The 23,068-nt window shown below is 47.0% G+C and overlaps 1 protein-coding gene across 1 annotated transcript in view; it reads left to right on the top strand.

Moving 5' to 3' along the window:
* The first annotated feature begins 6,391 nt into the window (after positions 1 to 6,391).
* The window catches only part of ST7L (suppression of tumorigenicity 7 like), a 427,879-nt gene continuing 411,202 nt past the window's right edge, over positions 6,392 to 23,068 (top strand). Inside the window, exon 1 of the mRNA XM_069633325.1 lies at positions 6,392 to 6,679. Within this exon, the coding sequence (XP_069489426.1) occupies positions 6,481 to 6,679 (199 nt within the window). The 5' untranslated portion in view covers positions 6,392 to 6,480. The remainder of the gene's footprint in view (positions 6,680 to 23,068) is intronic.

Here is a 23,068-nt window from a genome sequence, read left to right as displayed (position 1 = left end):
CCCAAACTATGGAACGCCCTTCCTAATGCTCTCAGAGCTGAAACCTCCCTATCCACCTTTCGCAAATCCCTCAAGACCACTCTGTTCAACTAACCCCTACGCTCACACAGCATGCATATAGAGTTACCATATAGTTTGCATCCCGTGCCTCCACCCACCCCTAATGTTTCCAAGGATGATCATGTAACCACCACCCATGTAAACTCTATTGTGTAACCACTGATTGCCATCTAACTACGAAGCTCTACTATGTTTTGTAACCACTGCTTGCCATGTAACCTCAAAGCTCTCTTTCCTCCGTAACCAGCAAGACTTTCTGTAACAGCGCCACGATGCCTAAGGGCTGCTGCGTGCTTTAAAAAATGTGAATAATTAAATGAGACCGTTCTGTGTGGGGATCTGAGCACCCGGGCAACCTGTAAATAAAGCGTATTGACAAGTCCAGTCCAGATATGCTTAATATAGTCTTGATTCCTTCTAAAGGTTCTACGACCTCAATGTACCTGGTTTTGTAGAGTTCTCCAATGAGTCATCAACGGGTCCTTCTTGAGTTAACTCCCTTTAAGGCGGTAGCCACGAGTCGTCGAGATTCCAAGTGAAGAAGAGGTGATCGCTGTTATTGGGGAAGCAGCGTCGATCCTCGCGGTGCTCGTTGACGAAAGCTTGTGAACGTCCTGTGAAGATGTGGCGTGCGGTATACCTAGACGACGATAGTTTGTTGCCGCAAAGAGTTCATGAAGAACCTTGGTCCAGCAAGGGCGTCGGGTTGTAGGCAACCGGGACGTGAGCACGGCTGGCTCTGGGTACTTCGTCGGTGTCTTTGAGGTCTTCGGGAGGCGGGAAACACACCGGCGGATTCTCCTCGGTTGACGCCCTTGACTTTCTCCAGCAAGACAAATCGATCGACGATGATCAACAAGGGAGTCCTTGGAACAAATGTCTTAGGCATAGGTGGAGCGTAGCAACTCCGGTCGTTGAGCAGCATGACGTCAAGTTGTCCCCGCTTCTGGGCAACACACTTCGATGGACTTCCATCGGTTATAGCAAAACCTGCGAACTCTGGTCAACGACGATGGACTTGGATGTCCGGGTGCTTCACTTCAGATTCTGCTGCGGCCCCCTTCTCCGGTTGGCAGCCTCTTGTAGGTCTGACTTCCAGTGAGCTTTGGCAAAGATCAGCTGGTGCACGATGGTCCCTCGTAGCTTGGGAAGAGGACTCCTAGCAGGATCTCTCTTGGATCCGTTTTTTGAAGGCACAGCAGCTTTCAGATTACATTGAAAGGAACAGCGCTTCATCTTCGTCTTCCGGCTCAGCTTCAAGAGTAAGCATCAAGTATCGACTTCACCTTCTGAACAATTTCCATCAGTGAGACGCAGGGGTGGACAGGGAACTAAAAGAGGCCCTGGAAATAATTACTGGGGACCAAAAGAGGCCCTGGAAATAATTTTAAAAGTGGCCCCATATGACACATTTATAGCAAGCCCAATGCTTTTCCAATGTGAAAATGTGGAAATACCACACAAAAGAGGCCCAGGGTACAGAGACCCACCGGGAAATCTCCAGAGTTCCCTATAGGCCAGTCCACCCCTGGTGAGAAGTCCCCAGATATACTGTTTGGTCTCTCATTCACTCTGCTGGGTCACACTCAGGCAACTAATCATTCAGAAGGGCATTTATGCAGGCAGCCAATCAGGCTCACAGTGCATTCAAGCCATTCTTCTCCATCTAGACACTCACAACACAGAATGTGGATTCGGACAAGTACCCAGCCATTCAGCAGTCCACACTGCATACATACTAGTTTCGGGCAGGGCTGTCAGATACTAGACACCCATAACATGAATTGCGTATTTGTCACACACTCCATTCACCCAGGTCCCACCCCACGGGCGCACACACAACATACAGTCATTGGGAAAGCCCCAGCCACTCTGGCCTGGCCTTCCCCACAATACAATATATGGAACTTCCACCCAACAAACAGTCAGGGGGAAGGGACAGAGTCAGGGCTTCCCGGGACTTCGGGAAAACAAGGTAATAGGCGATAGAAAGCAAGAGGCCACAGGGGCCATCTTGTTTCCTATCAGGAATCAACAGATTCCAATGGCAGGGACTGGGTATCCCAAAATGGAGGATACTCGGAGCACCTGTCAATTCAGCATGGAGTTGCCACCAGCCCATACCCTGCTCTGTGGGCCACACGGTTGCCCACAAACATACACTAGGAGTACAGGGTTGTACCCCCACCCATGGGTGCCATAAGAGTATCCCAAGGGTCTGTTCACCACAACCAAAAAGAGGAAGAGCCGCACTGCCAGAGTCCCACATGAACTCCTGCGCTGAAAACATGACAAAACATACATGATAAAAGGACTAAAGGAAAAGGATACAGAGGCCCTGTCCCTCCGATGTATTTCCAGCATCACACCTCGTGTCGAGACATGTCAGGTAAACAGGTGCATTACAAGTCTGCTGTTTGTCACAATGTGAGGAACTGTTCCGAGTGGAAAAAGAGGGAAGAAATGCAATGATCATAAAAGAGTCTGTTGATAGACTGAAAAGGACAAAATGGGAAAGGTTTGTGAAATGGATGAGAACAACCGGGATGGAGAACAGAGCATAGGGGAATGGTGGGAAGTGTAGTTGTTGGTCACTTACAACTGAGAGTTCAGCAAGTGACAATTAGAGGGACAGGATTGGTAGGGTTTGCGGGATAAATGGGAATAGACAGAGTTGTGAAATAAACAAGGGGGGTTGTCAGAACAATGGTGTTCTTAACTGACCCAGTTGGTAGTGTGGGAAACAATCAGAGGGACGTGCATAAGAATGGTTGGAATCATTCAAGTAGGAATTAGAAATGCAAGGGTTCTGGGATAGGTTGTTTTTGGGAGCAATGGAAATTGGAATCCTAGGGGATTCGATCTATACAGAGGGGTTGTTGGTTTTTAGAAGAGAAAGTTCATTGGATTGAAGGGAGGTCGATTTGGTACAGCTTATAAAAGGTTTCAAAGACCTTGTCTTGCTTGTTCCCCTCTACTGTATAATACTGTGGCTCACCTGGGGTATCCCCCCCCCCCTCAGCATGATCCTGGGGTTCCCCTACCCAGGTGATTCTCCCTCGCTCGTCCACCCCCATGGTTGGCATCTGAGAGCACCAGCCCTTCCCTGGCCACCTGAATAATGGATGTTTTAGGTCTTATTGGGAGTATACCCTCAGGTTTCTCACACTACAGAGGCAAGAAGCCATTGCCGGTGAAGGGATCATTCAAGTCAGAGCTGATATATAAATGAGAGAAAGTGCAACACCCGAATCTATGTGGCAGACGCAAGCATAGAAACACTCCTCAGTTGTAAGATAGCTGAGCAACTGAACCTGGTCCACTTTGCCTTCAATATACATAGCTAAAAAAAGTGGATGCCTGATGGAGAAGCACTCCAAGCTTTTCCAGGGCATCGACTGTCTTAAGAATAGCGCTGTCAAATTACATATCGACCCAACAGTGGAACCTCAGGGAAAGTGAGGCACAGGAGAGTCTTGTTCCACATGAGAGCCGTTGTGGACGCAGAATTAAAGAAACTGGAGGATCTCCACATTATCAAAAAGACGACAAGACCATCCCCATGGGTGTCACCCATGGCAGTGATAGCTAAACCAAAACAGCCACACACAGTCTGCATATGCATTGATATGCGGCTGCCCAACGTGGCAATTGGCAGGGATCAACACATCACCCCCATAATTGACGAACTAATTGTTGATCTAACAGGGGCCAAGTTCTTTAGCAAACTGGATCTGTGATCTGGCTAATAACAGCTCAAGCTGGCGAAAGACTCAATACATGACAACGTTTCCTCACACCTGGGCCTGCAAAGCTATCAGCTTCTCAAATTCGGGATATCATCCACCGCCGAGGTATTCCAAAATGAAATTAGAAAAGTACCTGGCGTGAGCAACGTCATGAATGACATTCTTGTGTATGGGAGGACCAAGGGTGAACATAATGCCAGATTAGCGGCAACACTGCAACGTCTCCAAGACTCACGGATCAAGCTCCACGCCAAAAAGGAAGGGCACGTGTACAATGAAAAGGCAGTGTTCCCAGAACAAACAGCGGTCAACGACGTTAAGAATACCAAATCACCAGACACTGCAACAAAAGCCTGCAGTTTCTTAGAAATGGCCACATATTGTGGCAGGTTCATTCCTGACCTTGCGCCATTAAGAGAATGCACAAAGAAGAACACTGCCTGGGATTGGGGGTGGGGGGGAATCAACAGGAGGCAGCCTTCCAACACAAAAAGGACTGCATTCTATTGAACGCTACCATGGCATTTTTCGACACCACCTGGAACATGGAACTGCTTGTGGACGCCAGTCCTGTAGGGCTAGCCACAGGCCTGACCTAAACCGACCCGGACGGGACAGTCTATCCTACTGCGTTCACCAGCAGGGCACTAGCCAATAAAAATAAAACATACCCACATGGTGAATGTTGAAACTGCAGCTGTTCAATGTGGAAGTTAGTTACAGAGCCGAAGCAGATAACCCGGCAGACTTCCTGTCCCGGCACCCCAGACCAGCAACAACAGAAGAGTGTGAAGCAGCACAAGAGACTGACATGTATCCCACATCGTCAAATGTGTGTGCCCGAAGACAATGAAACTGCAAGACATTATAGACGAAACACAGAAAGACACATGCCTGCAAATCGCCATTGAAGCCATCCTGACTGGAGAATGGAGAACATTCCTGATGTCATTGCATCACACGAAAGCCGCACCAGAAATGCTGCAGCACCTGTTTGGCATTTGTCATAAGTTATCACGCTCCCCGGTAGGGGTAATGCTGAGAGGGCACGAAATTGTGATTCAACAAACCGAGAGGGGCATCAAGGGATCATCAAGATGCAATAATTTTTAAAATCCTGTATCTGGATGCCCCACGTCCTCGGAAGGTGCTAACCCTAGTGGCGGCATGCATCACGCACCAAGCTCCACAGCGCCTGCATCCATACAAACCCATTGCCAGCCCATCCTGCAGTCTGTAATGGTGGGACGCCATCAGCATACATTTTTGTATAATAGTCAATGCAACATAACTCCTGGTAGCTGTAGATGAATTCACCAAATACCCGATACAATCTCAACATCAGCCATCAACTAATAACCTTGTAGTGGCCGCAGGCCAACGGAGACGCTGAGCGATTTATGGCGTAGATGAACAAGGTTGTAAGGATAGTAAAGGATCAATGTAGACCATGGCTACCAAAAGGCTTTTGGTTTCTCCTCTTGTACCGTGGACTCTGCACTCTACAAAGCAAGTGAGCCCAGCTGCCGTAATGTTTGGGGTCTCCATACAAGTTGGACTCCCCCTTCATTATACCTGGATGGCTCTATCCTATGAGTCTCAACCCTGGACAATCGTGGGGAAAGAGCATGACATGGTGACTGCAACGCGGGGAGCGAAACAGTGACCAGGAACTCCTCTCACTTCAGGAAGATGCCGCTTTTCTAAATAAGGATGAAAAAGCACGTGAAGCTCACCTGGTGACTTCCAGTGGTAGAACCTGGTGTGTGCCTCTGTCATTTACACTTGGCATTCAGCAAGGCCCGCTGAACGCCCCATTACACAATGCAGAGGCAGCACCACATTTGAGGCACAACTTCTTTCTATAAACAGAACAGGTTGAGGGGAACAGTGACAGTTCTTGCCGTCGCAGGCAGGAGGGGATTGTGTATAATATCACTATTAAAACATAATACAAATTCCAATGAATGGATAATTTATACACTGTTACTAGCCCTACAAAGCCACTATGTTTGCCATTCATGCCACTCAACATACCATCCAGAGCTGGTAAGGGGGACATTTTGCAAAGAGGGGGTTAACCCCCATGACTTGTATAACGGAGAAAGTTAAAAAATTGTTGTAAAAAATGTGCATCAGAGACAGTAAATCGCGAGACTACTGCAAAAACATCCACACAGCAAATAAATGCTCGTATATCAGTGTGTGTTTGTTTGTCCTCGTCCAAGATGTTTATTGAGATATTAAAGGACATGTTGAACCCCTATTTTGCTGCAGCTATCTCTAAAGCACCCTTTCTACGGTCAACTAATGCATTAAAACCTAAAACAAGAAATAGCGAAATACTATTACTAACCTATGGAAGGATGCACACTTATTCGGCTCATCTCCAACCTCTGTAACGCGAAAACGTTGGAAAAATGTAGACGTCTTTGGAGGAAAGTTAAAGGCTATGGAGCTGTGGAAAACAGCATGCCCTCCCAAAAGTGAAGTTGGAAGCCTGTTTTTTTTTTTTTTAGTACCCAGTTATCCTTATTGTTCGTCTTTCCTTCTATTATGCGGTGTCAGAGGCTGACCATGGATGGTCTTTCCTCTGTCTCTATTGCCGGCGTGGTGTTGTCATGGCTCGTCCTTCTTTTGTGTCCATGCTCCCCCGTGTTTACCCCTCTCCATGATGGCAGAGAGCAGGGCTTGCGGTACTCCCGGGGAGGAGGAAGGCAATGCCGCCCAGCCCGAGGGGCTACTGCGGAGGGCGCGGCGTTGCTTGGGTCGGTGCTGGGCCTACCTTTGGCTGCTCTGGCTGCTTATGGTGCTTTTCCTGCTGTACTTCCTCAGGGCGCCCCTGAAGCTCTATGAAAATCTGCTGACAGGTGAGTGAGACCTGGCTCTGTCCGTTTTGGGTGCATGGGGCATAGATATGCCCCGTGGTATCCACTGGCAATGTTCACGGAGGAAACAATGCCATGGCACTGGCACAGTACCTAACTGTTCACTCAGCAGTGTCCCAGAAGGTAGGGGAGTCCATGTGCAGAAGTGGATCCCATAATCTGGTCCAGGAAGGTAGAATGGTGCAGAGACAGAGCTCTCAAATTCCACCAATCCATGATTGAGAAAGCCTTCCAGTACTGTGTTTTCAGTTGGGTTTCTGGGACTTGTAGTTTTGCCTTTCATTTTATATTCAGGACTACAAATTGCAAAATTCCGAGAAAGTATGTACTGGATGCTTTTCTTACAAATGGAAAAATATAGGAAATAAACCTATCAAGAGATTGGAGACCATGAATGACACTGTGCAGGGAGCAGACATCATGACCATGTGTGGTAGCACAGGGAGAGACACTCGCATTACTCTGTATATGAGAGAAAAAGTGCTCAAACACAGCCTGTGAGGAGGCAGAAAACAAAGACCCAAACCTGGTGTGTGGGAGACACTCCTTATCCTCTCGAATTTATTTGTTGTAAAAGGAAGGCGAGAACAGACTTTCTGTGGGGGTGAATAAATGCAACCCTGTTTGCGTTGACTGGAAAGTGCGTGCAATGTCTGTGATCAGAGGTAAATTGATGAGACCAAAACCAATCCTCTTTGTAAGTGTACAGGGATGGGGTCTGCCCGTGTTTTAGTTGCAATCCTTAATCCTTCCTGCTAGGGTCGTCCTGTCCTTATTAGTAATCGCAGAGCTCTAAAGCATTGGGATAATTGGCAGCGTTATTGTCGAGGTGACCCAAATACCTATTAATTGAGCTCAAATTCCGACCCATGGATATAGATCTATTGACAGGCAAGTTGTGTTGGAAAAATTTCAATTTGTTATCAAACTGCTATGGTGGATTTGGTTGTACTGAGGCTGGAAACAATGGTCCCTTATTATTTACTTGGCATTGTCTAAAAATAAGGAAAAGGAAACTGTCTCTTTAAATGAGCCACATTTGACAGATATTATTTGTGGTGAATTGTTATCTGGCAAGGATGTAGAAGCCCTAGCTTTTTTTATTTTCATTAATTTATAAAATGGTGTGTAATTCCATCTCTCAGAGGGAGATCTTCTAATAAGCTCCATGCCAAAAGCAAAGTTTGTACTTGTGCCCTACTTCATCGGTATCTTGATTTGCAATGCCTGCTCTACCAGTGGCACAGAGCATATTCAGCGGTCACAGGTACCTTCTTGACAGCTGCAGTGACTGCCAAGTCTCTGCTGCGCATGGGTTTATACACCTCTGTTTCAAAAATGGCACAACTCTGACGATCCTGTCCTGGTGACACTGTAAACTGTAAATATAATCCATAGCTGAGTTAGGGTATGGTGGCCAGCATAGCTCAGTTACCCAGGCCACATTAAATTGAAAAAAACACACGTGGGCTCAGTTCAAATGTGGAAAGGTTATGTACATTCATTCAGATGAGGCTCCCCCTGCCCACTGAAGGACTGTAGCTTTGGGGGATTGCCTCTGTGTTGTAAGGTCAGGTAGCACCCTTTTCCCCAGGGACAGACACTCTACAGAAAGCTGGCCTGGACACAGGAATCAAAGAGCACACCCATTCACAAAGGGCTAGGCCTCACACCAAGGTGCTGCAGTTCTCAAGGCCTTTGATTCTATTGAGAATCGGTTCACCTCCAACAATCTCTGCCTTAATGCCAGTAAGACTGAGATCCTTCTCATTGGGACCCCGGCCCCTGCTTTCCCTCTCTCAATCTGGCCACCCTCCTTTGCCTTCCTGTGAGGCAAAAAACATTGGTGTCATCTTCGACGCCACACTTTCCTTCCCTTCTCAAATCACAGCCCTCACCAAGAAGTCCTACTACCAGCTGCACCTCCTCAGAGATATTCTTTCCTTTCTCACTTTCCCCCAGAAGCTCACTGTCTTCAGAGCCCTGGTTCTCTCTAGGCTTGACTACTGCAAAAGCCTCTTTCTCAATATGCCTTCCTCTACTCTCCACCCTCTGCAACTAATCCAGAACAGGACTGCAAGACTTATCTTTGGCCTCAAGCCTAGGGATCGCATCTCTGCAGCCCTGAAATCTCTAGACTGGCTGACAGTGGCTGCAAGGATCAAGTTCAAGACCCTCTGCATCACCCACAAGGCTTTCTGGGGCAGCACCCGAATTACATCCAACGCTCTCTTCCTAAATACCTTCCTTCCCGAGCTTATCGCTTAGCTACCTTACCTCCAACTCTCTGGGGGCAGACGCTTCTCCAGGCAGAGAGTGGGGGTAGCAATCTCTCCTCTGGAATGGCCTCCCTGCCCCGCTCAAACTTGAGCCGGACCACCTGAAGTTCCTGAAGCAGCTCAAAACCTTCTTTTTCTCCTCCGCTTTCTCTCTTCCTACCTGTTTGCTATGCCGACGGGTTGCTTGCTACCCTCAGAATCTCACTGGGTCCCAGTACCCCCTGATGAGTCTCACCCCCACTGCCTCCTGGCCTACCGCGCATTTAGGGGCTGTATCTGCAACCTCTCACCGGCCTCCTCTGCACTTACTCAAAGCCGCACTGCCCTGACTGCACTTTCCCCTTCCCTCTCCCCGGCTCTTCTCCCTCTCCCTTCGCCTGCACTTTGTGTCGTCACACTTGCAGAATCTGAATGTCACAAGGCCTAGTAAGATTGTTTGTCTTGTCCAAGCTCCGTCTTCCCTCCCTTGTCTTTTCCAGCCTTGAAACACTTGTGTATAGGCACGTCATAAATGACATATCACAAGGGGGCAGGCTTTAGTTTAGCCAGGGAGACATCTGTACAGTCTGGGGAAGATACTGCCATCTTGTCCCTCTCCCCCCTCTTACAACTTCTCCGTTTCCTGTAGAACAAAGGACTGTGGGTGTGATGCCAGAAGGGGAAAGTCAACTCATTTCAAAAGCAGGGATTGGACCCCTAAAGCAGGCTAACTTTAGTCCAATCACCTGTGGGCTTCCACGTTTTAAAAGAAGGGGATTTCACATCGATTCTTTGAATCATCTCTGGATTCCATCCCTGGAACAAGAATTTGCTGGACCCTGCTGAGAAAACAGTCTTTTCTAAAGTCCCACAGTTGTGAGGTCACGGCAAGTGTTGCAAGGCAAACTCTGTGCCACTAACCATCCCTAGGGATCATTGCGGATATTCTCTGCTGCTGGACCAAAACCTGCATCTCTGCCAGCCACCCTGTTGCCTAGGACCTCGTCATGTAGCAGGATTCCTGAAGGTGTGTGCCGTCCTCCCTCGTGCTTGAGACCCCGACAAAAGGAACAACCTTGAGAGCCTGCTGTGGGACTCGCAGCTCATGAAAACCAGATCAATGTTTTTAACATGAACCGGGCGGACCGTGATCCAACCATGTTTGCAGCCGAGCGAACCACCAGGCCCACTTGCTGCTTTTTGTGTTCTATTGTTCTTCTAACCGCTGTTTGCCTGTTCGACTCCATTTGCCACTGCGCCAGCTTTAGTGCATTGTTGTATTTTGACCACCTGATAAGGTGGAAGAACTGACCTGGGTTCCGAAGAAGGAGTCCTCTGGAAGGATAAATTGTAGTAGCAGTACTGTCCCTCACCGCTTCCAATGAGCCCTGCTGCAAATTTGGGCAACAAAGGAAACCTTAAGGGTCAAGCCCCCAAATTGAAAAACAACCAGCGAAGGGGAAAAAACCCAGAGTTGAGGTAGGATTTAGCTTCAAGAGGGCGTTATCCAATGCAGGAACTCAGTAGCAGAATGAAGGATTCCAATCGAGGGAAGGAAGCAGAAGGTGGAGCGGGTCAGCCGCGATGAATGCAGAGAGCGGAGGGAGCCGCGAAGGTCTGCAGGCAGCGAGAGCTAGAAAGATAACTGGATCAGAGGTACTGGAGCGGAGGTACTGCACTATGTGAAAACTGCACACAGTAAGCCGTGGAGGGGCCGCTATGGAGTGAGTGACAGCTGCACACGGCAAGAGCCGTGGAGGTAACAGAATTCAGAGAAGCCGCAATGTGGAGAGAAAGGTAGCATGAGGGAGCCAGGCAAGAAAGGGGAACCGAGAATGGGACCAGAGAAGAGGGGGAAAATAGGGATGCCGAGCGGCTGGGAGATGCCGGTGGCAAAGGAAAAGGTGACAGAGGCAAAACAAGGCAGGATACAAAGTATCAACAAGTGTTGGGGCTTCGAATGCAGAAGCGACACAGTTACCTGACAGCTGTAAGATCCTTAAGTATAGGATTTGATGGTGAAGTCCCAGAATCTCGGGCGCCATCTTGGGAGAGTGCTAGAGCACTGGAAGCTTTGAGAGGGGGGCCAACCAGCAGCCATCTTGTAAAGCTTAAAACGCCATGAGGGTCCTTCTCCATTAATGCCAAATGGACCAAGTGTTGACCATGGTCCTAACAGGATGCCCCCTCCGAGGGGTCCATAAGCCTGGTTTCAAGGGATGCAGCCTATGAAAATGACATAGGAGTTGTGGGGCATGGGCAGTGGAGCTCACAGATGCATTCTGCAGGGCCATAACCTTCCAGTCTAAGAGGTAATGTAATCGACCACGGTAATATTGGGAATCACAAATGCATTTGACTTCATATTCAGGTCCAAATGAAGTGTCGATCGGGGCTGGAGGTTGGTTGTTTCTTCTGTGAAAAGGATCAGGTAAATGAGGTTTTAATTGAGATGTGAAAAACGGGATGAATTTTAGACCAGGATTTAGGTAGTTCCAATCTAGATGCTACGGGGCCCACGATGTGGGTTATCCTAAAAGGGCCAAAAAACTATGTAGCTAACTTGGATGGAACCAAACGTCTTGGACGAAAGCGAGAGGAAAACCACACTAAGTCATCAACGAGCAAAGGTGGGGTCTGTAGACGCTGTTGATTGGCTTGTTTCTTGCAGGCAGCTCTGGCATCTGTCAGAGCTTGTAGGGCAGCAGAGTGGCCTTTTTGGATCTTGACTATGAAATGATCTAGTGAAGGACCTTTGGAGTCTGCAAAAGAATGGACTGACTTCCATGGAGTTATACAGGGAGTTGTTGTAAGCGAATTTGGCAAATGGAAGTAGGTTTGCCCAATTGTCAGGCTGATGTAAAGCACCTTAAGTACTGCTCGAATGATTGATTTAACCTCTAGGTTTGTCGTTGGACTGAGGGTGGTAACTTTTAAGTAACTTTTGATTCCCAAGATCTTGAAGACCAATTTCCAAAAGGTGGCGGTGTACTGTGAACCTCGATCCAAGAGTATGGAGTAACTTCAGAGAAATGGGTAACTTGGTTAATGAGTCCACAGTCACCATGATGGTTGTCTTATTGTCAGAAAGGGATAGGTCAACAATGAAATCGGTACTGATAGTTGCCAAGGACGAGAAGGGAGAGCTGATTGCATCAGTTTACAATAAGGCTGTGTTCGAGAAGTCTTGACTTGCTGACTGACTAAACAGGAAGACACATAAGTCTTGACTTGTTCCCTAAGGTCCGGCCACCAGAAATGCCTTGGAACATTGTCCAGGGTGACACGAATGCCTCGATGACAGCAGCCTTGACGTTGTGGAATAAATGCACTATCTGCTGTTGTAGGAATGAACAATAGTTTACCTTTGAACAGTAGACCTTGATCTTCTGTCAAGCCAAACTGTTGGATGAGTTGTTTGGTGTCGAGATCTTTTAGGTCTGTGGCCTTAAGGATTTCTTGTTGGAAGGTGGTTATGGAATAAAGAAAAGAATTATTTTCCTGCAGAGGGGAAACTTCAGAGGGAGATTCCAGTCAAGACAAAGTATCAGCCATATGGTTCTCTATTCCGGGAAGAAAGGTAAAAGGAAGGTCATATTGCAAAAAGAAATAAGCCCATTTGGCCTGCCTGCTGTTTTGACATTCGTGTTTTTGGGGTACTCTTAGGTTACGATGGTCCGTCCTGATGGTGACTTGATGAGTAGAACCCAAAAGGAGATGTTGCCATTCGGTATAGGGTTTCTATATGGCAAGGAGTTATTTTTCCAACACTGTATAATATTTTTCTGAAGTGGTTAAAGTATAAGAAAAATAGGCAATGGGATGCTCTTGCCCGTTCCATTCCTGTTTGAGAACAGCACCAAGTGCAGCATTAGATGAGTCTGTCTCCGGGAAGAATGGTTCGCCTTGATCTGGTACTCTAAATATTGGAGCCTTGGTGAAGAGTTCCTTTATGTCTTGAAAGCTTTGCTGGTGACTACGTTCCAAAGAAAAACAATCTTCTTGAGTATTGCTGTCAGGGGTGAAATCCTTTAAGAAAAATTCAGAATAAACTTCCTATAGATATTTGCGAATCCCAGGAATATTTGTATGTCCTTGATGGAGGATGGTTCCTTCCATCGCAGAATGGCCTTGACTTTTGCTGGATCCATGGCTTTTCCGTCTGCTTACAAAACTTATCCCAGGTAAGAGACAGTAGGTTGGTGGAAGAGACTTTTTTCTAGTTTGGCTGAAAGAGGATTTTTTTTTAAGAGCCGTGAGAGTACATCAGTGATGTGAACCCTGTGTTCTTGGAGGGACTTGGAGAAGATCAATATGTCATCCAGGTAATTGACAACAGAGTGAAGAATGAGATCGGAAAAAAGGTTGTCCATAAAATGCTGGAAAACCGCAGGAGCATTGGCCAGACCAAAAGGCATTACATGGTATTCATAGTGGCCAAAGGGAGTGTGGAATGTTTTCCGCTCATTCCCACTACGAATCCGGAGGAGATGGTATGCGCCTCTTAGGTGAAGTTTGGAAACACAGAGGCCCTGCTGACAGCTTCGAGGACGTCTGGGATTATAGGAAGGTTGTATTTGTCCTTTGCAGTTATCTTGTTTAAACCTCTGTAGTCCATACAGGGCCATAATTCGGTAGTCCCTTTCTTAGGGATGAAGAACATCGAGGCTCCAGCCAGTGATTTGGACTCCGTTATCAAACTGTTATGTAGATTGGCTTGTAGATATAGCTGTAACACTTCCTTTTCTGGTCTGGAGAGGGTGTACATGCGTCCAAATGGTATTGGAAGACCAGGTACAAGGTCTATAGCACAATCCTCATTCCTATGAGGAGGAAGCGTTTTATATTCTTCTTCCAAAAAGACTTGGTGATAGGCATGATACTCAGGAGGATGGGTTTGTAACTGATGTACTGTCTTGCTTTCGTGGTCTTCCTGAGTGTTGAAACCAATAGATCCATCACGTTAGCAGTGAGTTAGACAGAATGCAAATCTCAGAAACATAGTTCCGGCTACCCAGTTGATATACGGGTTATGTTGGCATAGCCAAGGGAGTCCCAGGATGACCAGGTAGTGGGCAGTCTTGATTAGATCAAATTGGATGTCCTCAGAATGGGATGAAAGGGTCATGTTCAATTCCTTTGTTTGTTCCATGTGTCCGAAGGACAATGGAGAACCATCTACTCCTTCTAACGGAATGGGTTGGCGAGGAATATTGTGTTCCAGTGCTCACTGGTCATCCAGAAAATTCCCTGCTGCTCCACAATGAATAAGGACAGGAACATCTGGGAAAAGCAAACCATGCGACTGCAGATTTACCTTAAGAACTAGCATCACTTTATCTTGGGTAGCCTTGGTTTGGGAACAGAGAAAACCCCCTTGAGCCATTGTTCCCTTTACGACTGAGGTTTGGAGTTTCCCCGATTGTCTTGGAGGCACTTATGGGACAGTCGTTTAGTTAGTGTTTGTCTAAACCGCAGTACATGCAGAGGCCCAGGGTTTTACGACAGTTTCTCTCTTCAGGACTTAAAGGTCCTCTGGCAAAGCCTAACTGCATGGGTTCCTCCTCTGAAGGCAAGCGAGAACTGGACTTAGCCATCTCTGGGTTCCTTGGTGTTCGATGTCTGCGTTTCTCAGAGACGCGCTCCTTTTGTCGGAAATCTAGCAGTCAGACGAGGGCGATCGTCTCCTTAAGATTGGGAGGTCTAGGGACCCTGGATAGTTCGTCTTTAAGGTCTTCTGAAAGGCCACGCCGAAAAAGCGTAATCAGGGCATCATCTGGATAGGTGGTTTCGGCAGAAAAATGCTTGAAATGGGTGACATAGGTTAAAATGTCAGATGAACCTTATCGGATATCCAGAAGCTGTAATAGTTAGTTCTTTGCATCCAAACATGGCTTGGATGCTGTTGGCACAGGCAGGATATGAGTCTAGGATTTGATTGTTCGTCACTACCGACAGGGTTGCCCAACTAGTGCTCTTCCAGTTAGGTTGGAAAACATAAAAATAACTTTAATTGTGGTCAGTAGGAAATGAGGCTGGTTTCAAAGTGAATTGGACAATGCAGGCTTCTAAGAACTCTTTCAGTTTTTTAGGGTTACCATCAAACTTTACAGCCATGGATGGTAAAGGAGGTACTAGCACTAGAAGGAGCTGCAGCATCCATCTGCCTGAAAGTGGTGTTCTCATTCTTGAGGTGTTGCACCTCCTGTGTGATGTCTTGAAGTGCTGGGGGGGACTTGCAAAAACTTTTCCTGGCGTTGCTTGCTATTCTGACCACTTGATAATGTGGAAGAACTGACCTGAGCTCCGAAGAAGTAGAGCCCTCCGAAAGGATGAATTGTAGCAGGACTGTCCCTCGCCGCTTCCTATGAGCCCTGCTGCAAATTTGAGCAACAAAGGAAACCATAAGGGCCAAGACCCCAAATTGGGGAAAACACAGCGGGGGGGGGGGGGGGGGGAACAGAGTTCAGGTATCAACATGGACATAGTAGTAAACGTCCATGAGATTGGAAGAATATTTAGGTAGACTTGGGAAACTGGGAAACCATATCTCAATCTGAAAAAAACTTTTGTGAGATTTGCAACATGTAATTTCCTTGTTGGTGTTGCATACTGAGACAGTTATTTATTATGCCGGACCATTTAGTTCTGTATAGGGTCTTCTACATTATTATTACAGTGACATGGAGACCTATGAGCACCACACACGTGGGTAATAATAAGCAGCGCTCAGATACCTGAGGGTTCGTAGCGCTATATAAATGCCAAATTATTGGAGGGTGGGGGGGTGTGCCTCCTTACTGAGGTGGGCAATTTGGTATATGTGGTTGCGCTAATTCATCTGCTGGAAGTGAGGCAAAGTGTGTTATAACATGTAGACCGGCATGAACATGTTTAGTGAGAAGGCTGATTGGATTCTGGGACATGTCGCTCTTTTATTGTAGACTTAATTTAGGAAGATTGTGTATTATTGGAAAGGTAATCTTATGGGGGAAAGCTGCATTTAGTGATGCGTAGTACATTCTTGAGCATTTAGTCTTCTAGGGGACTCTTTACTTTGGAAAGGGGGTTGAATCCATACAAATGTAGGCTTGCAGGAGCATATATTCTGAGAAGCACATGGGGTCTGCAACATCTGGCTCTCCAGATTTTTTTTGACTACAGCTCCCATGATGTCTCCGCATTCAATATTGGATCTTGAACTAATGGGAGTTGTAGTTGAAAACCTTTGGCGACCCGAAGGTTTCACAGCCATGGAGTAGAGTAATGTACATTTCTTGATATGATATGATCGGTTATTTATAACGTGCTTAATATCCAGAGGTTTCTAAGTGCGGACCCAGGGATCGAACCTGTGCTGCTCCGTTTAGCCTTGCTTTCAAGGCGAGCACGTTGCCCTTGAGCTATCCCCCCGAGACATGTTGTTTTGTATGCACTGGGGGAGGGTAGATGGCCACCTGTAATATCTGTTGTACGGATGCTGTGTTGATGGAGGCTGGGTGCACATGGGACACACAATGTTGTGGATTCATCAATTTGTAGGACGGTGGGGACAGCTCTTGCAAGGCAGAGTGGATGCTGAGACCAGCATCACTATGTGAGCTTAATATAAATAAGAAAAGGCTTTCTGCAATTTGTTGTGGAATTTGCGCGGGGTCCATCCAATGTGATATTGGAGGTCCAATCATGAACAGGAACCTATTCGAAGTGTGATGCATAACACTATGCATTCTTGGACATGTGGTTCTTTAGCAATGTCTACATTGAGTGAAAAAGAGGGTTTATTAACTTCTGTGTTGAATAGGCAGAGTGCAGTCTGGGAATTCTGGTCCTGTTATGCCTCTGTAGTTTGTCAAAGAAAAAAGCAATCTGGACTATGTTTGTGGTATGACAACATATGATGGCAACACCTGGAATGTTAAAGGAGCGTGTGCCATCCTACTCCCCCCCCCCCCCCCCCCCATCCCCTCACCCCCATGCCACCCCTGACAAGAAATGTTGGTGGGTGGGATGTCATTTGTGAGTCAGCGTGACCGGATACTACTTCTATGTGTGGGTACTACTATGTGTGGGTGTTCTACTGCTACATTCCAGGAAAGTCAGTGGGAGGCTTACTACCCTGCTAGTGGGGATACTGTGAGGCAGTTGATAGTTTTTAACCCATGTTTGAAGATGTAACTAAAGAATGAAGCCTGAACTGAGTTTTGAACCTACCTCCCTATAGATTGCTTACCGCGTGTAGCCCGACCATGTACAGCAGCGAGCTCGTCCATGTAAAGGTCTTCCATGTGTTGAGGTAAAGCATCAGTGTTTGGATTACCACCGACCCCTGAATTGAATAATCTTATCCAGGTCGAAGGGCTATGTGCAACCAGGGCTCCAAGTGGGTCTTGGCAAGCCAGGGCAGAGCCCCAGCATTTTCCAAAAACTGCCCGTGAGCCGGGACACATCAAGGGCTCCTTCAGCCCCCACCCACCTGTAAGCACATGGTTCTGTTTTAAGAGCCTCCGAGCATGCATGGGTGACTTGCAGTAAGGACTAGGACATGAGCATCCTGTGAAATAAATATTTGCTGGGCATCTGTCTGCCTACTAAAACAGGACAGCCAACAACTGACTTCCTTCGCTCCTTCTCTTCAAACGGATATGTAGTTTGCTTTCACAAATTGCTCTGGTGTAATCGTATTAAATGAATAGGAAGGCCAGTTTGCATGTTGTGCTCGGAGGGATTGAAGGGTTGCAGGCTTGAATCACTGTCGCAGATATGTTATGTATACACATTTGTGTTCCTTCTTATTTCGCAAAATGCTCTGTGATTTGTATTTCTTTTAAACACATTTAAAAAAATGTTTTTTAATGAAGGGCACCAAGTAGCTTTCATTTGTGTTATTTGTTCTCCTCCCCTTTCGTATGGGTTCTCTCAAGGGTTTTGTCACAGCCAACTGAAGATCCATGGGAACTCCTGGTGTCCACCCACCACCTCCATTCACCCCACACGTCTCCTAGGACAGCTGTGTTGTACATAGATTCTGATGGAGATGCTTACGAATGAAAAATTTTGATGGTGATTTCTCTGGCTTTATTGTTGAGGCTGTGTGATATTAACCCCCACTTTAAACTCCATATTCCCCAAGAATACTTCATGCGCCTCACTAAAGAGTGGCATGAAGGCACCAGCCTCTCCTTTACGCCACGCCTAGACCAAGACCAATTTTACCCCCCCTTCCAAGTGCCACCCACACCGATATTGAATTGCATTTAAAGCATTGTGTGCACCTGTGGAGCAAGTATAGTGCTCCAAGGCAGTCATCTATGCTTGGGAGGAGCACAGTAGTGTTTTAGGCGAGGCCTTGCCTGCAGTGATACCAGGGGAAAAGCTGACCCCAGCTCAAGGGCCTTTGTAGTAACCAAAAGAGGATTGCAGGTGAGTCCAGGCACAGACCAGCCCTAAACCTCTTGGTTAGAAATTCCAGCAAAGATTTATCATGCACTGTGAGGTACCAGAAGGAAAGCTCGGACACAAGCGTGACATGTTTTTGGGTATAGACTTTTATTGACCACAAAAGGTTGGGGAAAAATACCTCTCTCTATCCCTAAATTTAAGAGGAGATTAACTGCCTCAGCAGAACTAGTGAAAACAGTCAGCATGTCCCAAAGTGTAAAGTCTGTCCCAGTCACGCCCCCAAGCCCTATCTCTGTCCTTCGCACTTCAAACTAACAAATTGGTGCAACAAAATAATAACAAAATGGTGCAAAAGTGATCTTGCTCTAAATAAAGCAGTGTTCATCAAGGAAATATAAATGTTCTTAAACCAGTCGGCCTTCCAAAGGATTCAAAAACAATGTTAAAGATTTTTTAAATATTTTTTTTATTCAGTATTTGACTGTTGCTCCGTTTCCCTGGACTTCAAAAGGATACATGTCTTTCCAGTCTCTTCACATACAAAACACTTGTTTTTTCAAAATTGCAATACATTCTTCGATCCCACGGTGTTAAACCCCTTTGTTTCCAACCTTTTATTTGGGTGCGAATCCCAGACTTGCAAGACTTGAGGGACCGTGGTATACTCTCCTGCCAAGACCCAGTTATCTCATATATTGTCTTTGTTTCTTGTATAGGGCTCCAGCCCCTGTTATTTCTGATTGGGGTCCCAGACCCTTTTATCCTTGGTCTCTCCTTTGGGTGCGGGTTCCAAACTTGCAATGGAACCTTGGTTTGTTTGGTTTTACTCTCCTGCCAAATGTAGTGTTCCTTGTTTCCAATCTTGCTTTCACGCCGAGTCTCTGACTCCCTTATACTTTCTATACCACAATTGGGTATTTTCCCTATTTTGTGTTTTGGGGGGGGATCAATTTCTGAAACGGGAAACAGTTCAGAAATATAGATAGAAAGGTGGAGAAATCGATTACCGCTCTCTCCGTTGATATCACAGATTGGTGATGCTTTTACAACATTAATATTTGTGCAAATGAGAACATAGTTGATTCATATAGAGAGGAACTTCTCACCACAAAGCCACATATATATCTGAGAGACTATTTTATTCATTGTTCACAATAAATACTTTATATCAGTGTGGGTCCAGACTCACAATTGTTGACTGTAATAGCCTGGTCCTGCAGCGTAAGTTTTCTCTCGTCATGCTCTTATTAATGACTGGGATATCGGCTCTCTTGTTTCTCCATATTCTTTTTAATGTATTAGTCCACAATAATTTCTGACCCTCCTTCGGTCCTTTATGTAGTTCACCCGGCTTTCCCAGACCACCTGTCAATCCCCACCAGCCCGCGCACCTTTTTGTTTTCAGGTCGCATCCTCTGGTCGGCAGGATTCTGTCTTGAGGCTCCAGTAGTCCTTGGACTTGTTCTTGGTTCGGTTGTTAATCTGTGGCATCCCGTGTCCTTCTTGCGGTCCACTCTCGCCTCAGTGTTGCTGTGGACACAGTAAGACGCCCCTGCCTCTAGCTGGTCAGTGAGCTCCTGAGGAACCATTCTCTCTTCCCCAGCAAGCAGCGACTTGCCTGCATGTCGGTCTTGCGTATGCCCGGCACTGTTTTCCAGCTGTCTGCGTTGCTTCCCCGGTCACTGTTACCCAGAGGGATTCACCTTGGGCTCTCAGCTGTGCTAGATTTAAACTCCTGCGTTGGGTAAGGAAGTTGTTCTGAAACATCAGATTTGTTAAAGGACTAGACTGCTCACTTCAATTTACCTGAGTGCTCTTCATCCTTGCAGTTCTCTTCCTCGTCTCAGTACATGGTTTCAGATGTAATACGTCAATGTCAGTACTGGATAGCTCTTTACTCTGCATGAATGAGCTAGTTGTATTGGTTTCACATTTTTTTTTTTTTTAAAGATTTTTATTTTGAAAAATAAACAATACAAACCAAACTTACAGCATTATTTACAATAAACTCGTGAACATCAATTAACGCTCATTACTGCTCCCCAAATCCCCCCCCCCTCAAGAGCTTATTTGCATTTCTAGTTCTGTATCCGCTGCGTGTGGCTGGGTATCGCTTCCTTCCGAAGCTGCAGGATCCACTACTGTGCCAAACAGTCCTGTTATTAACATTCTCCAAGCCATCAGGTTACCCACATCTTCTTCCCCGCACTTGCTACATGCCTCCTGCCACACCACCGTTGCAGCCTCTGCCCATTTTTGCAAGTCCCGCCACCATACCTCTACCCGTGGCTTGTGGCATTGCTTCCAGCCCATAGCTATCCTTCTTTTAGCAAGCACATATGCCAGGTCCCTCAGTTTCCCAAGGTGTTTAGTGTTCCGTGGTCTGGGAAACCCTCCCAACAGGCAGTCCCAGGCTGTATCTATGTTGAGCGAGACCCCTTTATCCGCTAGTTTCCGTGCCACTCCCCCCCCCCCCCTAACCCCCCCCCCCCCAAAAGCTTCAATCACTGGGCAAGACCAGAACATGTGTGCCATATCAGCGTCTTCCTCATCGCATTTTGGGCATGCTTGTCTTCCTGCGTTTGCAAACTTAGATATTCTCTTCGGGGTCATATAGGCTCTATGCGTTACGTACGTACTGCTGCAATCTAGCATTTCTGGACACTTTCTTGTGGTATCCTATAGCACATTCCCACATTCCATCGGTCATCTGTGCCCCCACCTCCGCTTCCCAGTCCAGCCTCAGATGAGTCAAATCCTTCCCCACACGGGTCATCACCATCTCATATATTCTAGAGATCTCGTGCCTTCCTTCTGATATGTCATATATTGTTCCCATTAGAACGTCTGGCTCTTCCGCCAGTACAGTCTCTGGCCAGGTTTTGCGAATAGTCTGCACTAGCCTAAGATACGTGACATATTGGCCTCCATGCAAGCCTGTCTCTTCTCCTAGTTCTTCGAAATCTTTAATAGCCCCTTCTTGCCAAATGTCTTCCAATGTGACCAGCCCAACCGATTCCCAATAGGTCCTGATTATCATCCTGAGCTGGTTGTCTCCCCTAGCTAAGGCAACTAGTGGCACCTGTGGGGAACACGGGCATGGGTTCTCCATCAGTTGGCATACTCTGTGCCACATCTTCCACCCAAGCAACAGCATACCCGGGCATTCTTTCATTTCAAGTCTAGGCACACAGATAATCTCTTTAGGTAAAACGGGGTGCAGTCCTGCCCAAACAGCCTAGATTCAGGAGTTTCTTCATCAGAGAGCCATTTGGTTACATATTGCAACTGACTGGCTACATAATAGGCCTCAAAGTTCGGCAGCTTGATGCCCCCTCTATCATGGAAGTTCTGTAGCTTCCATAGCGCCACTCTATTGCGAGTGCCGTGCCATAGGAAGTCCCTACACATGCTGTTCAGTTTGACAAAAAACTTTTTGGGTATAAAGTATGGTATATTACTGAAGAAATGTAACAGCCTAGGCAGGACCACCATAGGCAGGACCACCATTTTGAGCATCGCCACCCGTCCCATCATCGCCAGCGGCAGCTTCTCCCAAAACTTCATATTTGTGCGGATTTTTTTCACAGCTACCTCGGTGTTATGCAAGTGTTCCCCCTCCAAAGTATGATATACATCTATTCCGAGGTAGCGGAAGGAATCGGCCGCCCAAGGTACGGACAACACTGGCAACCGTTCCAGAGGGGCTCCTATGTAGCTCCCCAATGGGAACATGCTCGATTTTTGGGGGTTCACCGCTATGCCGGACAGTTCTGGATACTTTTCCATGACCTCTAGAATATACTGAAGATTTTCTTCCGGATATTTCAAATACAGTAGCAAATCGTCAGCATATAATGATATTAGGTGTTTCTCTCCCCCTGCTTCAATACCGACCATGTCATATTGTTGTCTGAGGTACACTGCCAGGGGCTCTAGGGCCAGAATGTATAACATCGGGGACCAGGGGCACCCTTGTCTGGTGCCTCTACTGAGTTGCCACCTCTCAGATATCACCGATCCTGTGCGTACTCTGGCCAGTGGTTCACTGTACAACAATTTCGCCCACCTAACATAACCCGGCCCCATCCCGTATTCTTCCAGGGCCGCCAGCAACCATGGCCACCTCACTGAATCAAAAGCTTTGACTGCATCTAGGGACACCACCGCCATTTCCCCGTCGCTCCTGTTTCCCTCTTCAATCACCCGGTGGAGTCGCCTGTGGTTGTGGGTTATATTTCTGTTGGGGACATAACCTGTCTGATCCGGGTGTATCAGTTTACTGATGACCCTTCGCAGCCTATTAGCCAGGACCGCCGTCAAGATCTTGCTGTCCTGGTTCAACATTGACAACGGCCTATAGGAGCCGCAGCAATGCCCTGGCTTGTTGGGCTTGGGGAGCGGCACGATTAGTGCTTCTCTGAGCGTGTCCGGTAGCCGACCCTTCTCAAAAGACTCATTGAGCATCTCTAGCATAGGGGGGGGGGGGAGTACTTCTGCTTTATATATTTTGTAAAACTCGCCCGGGAATCCGTCCGTACCTGGGGTCTTGCAGGTGGGCAGCTGTTTCACCACCTCCTCTAATTCCTCCAGGGTAATCGGTGCGTCTAGTTCCTCGCTTTCTTCATCACTAATCTTAGGTAATTCCATGTCTTTTAGTGTTTCTCTAATCTCCTCCTGATTGTCCCCTCCTCTGTCCTCATATAATGTT

This window comes from Ambystoma mexicanum, chromosome 13 (assembly GCF_040938575.1).
Source record: "Ambystoma mexicanum isolate Mex_15411 chromosome 13, UKY_AmexF1_1, whole genome shotgun sequence".
NCBI classification, from domain to species: Eukaryota; Metazoa; Chordata; class Amphibia; order Caudata; family Ambystomatidae; genus Ambystoma; species Ambystoma mexicanum.
The sequence above is the reverse complement of the archived record's forward strand: the minus strand, read 5'-3'. Positions and strand labels throughout refer to the sequence as shown.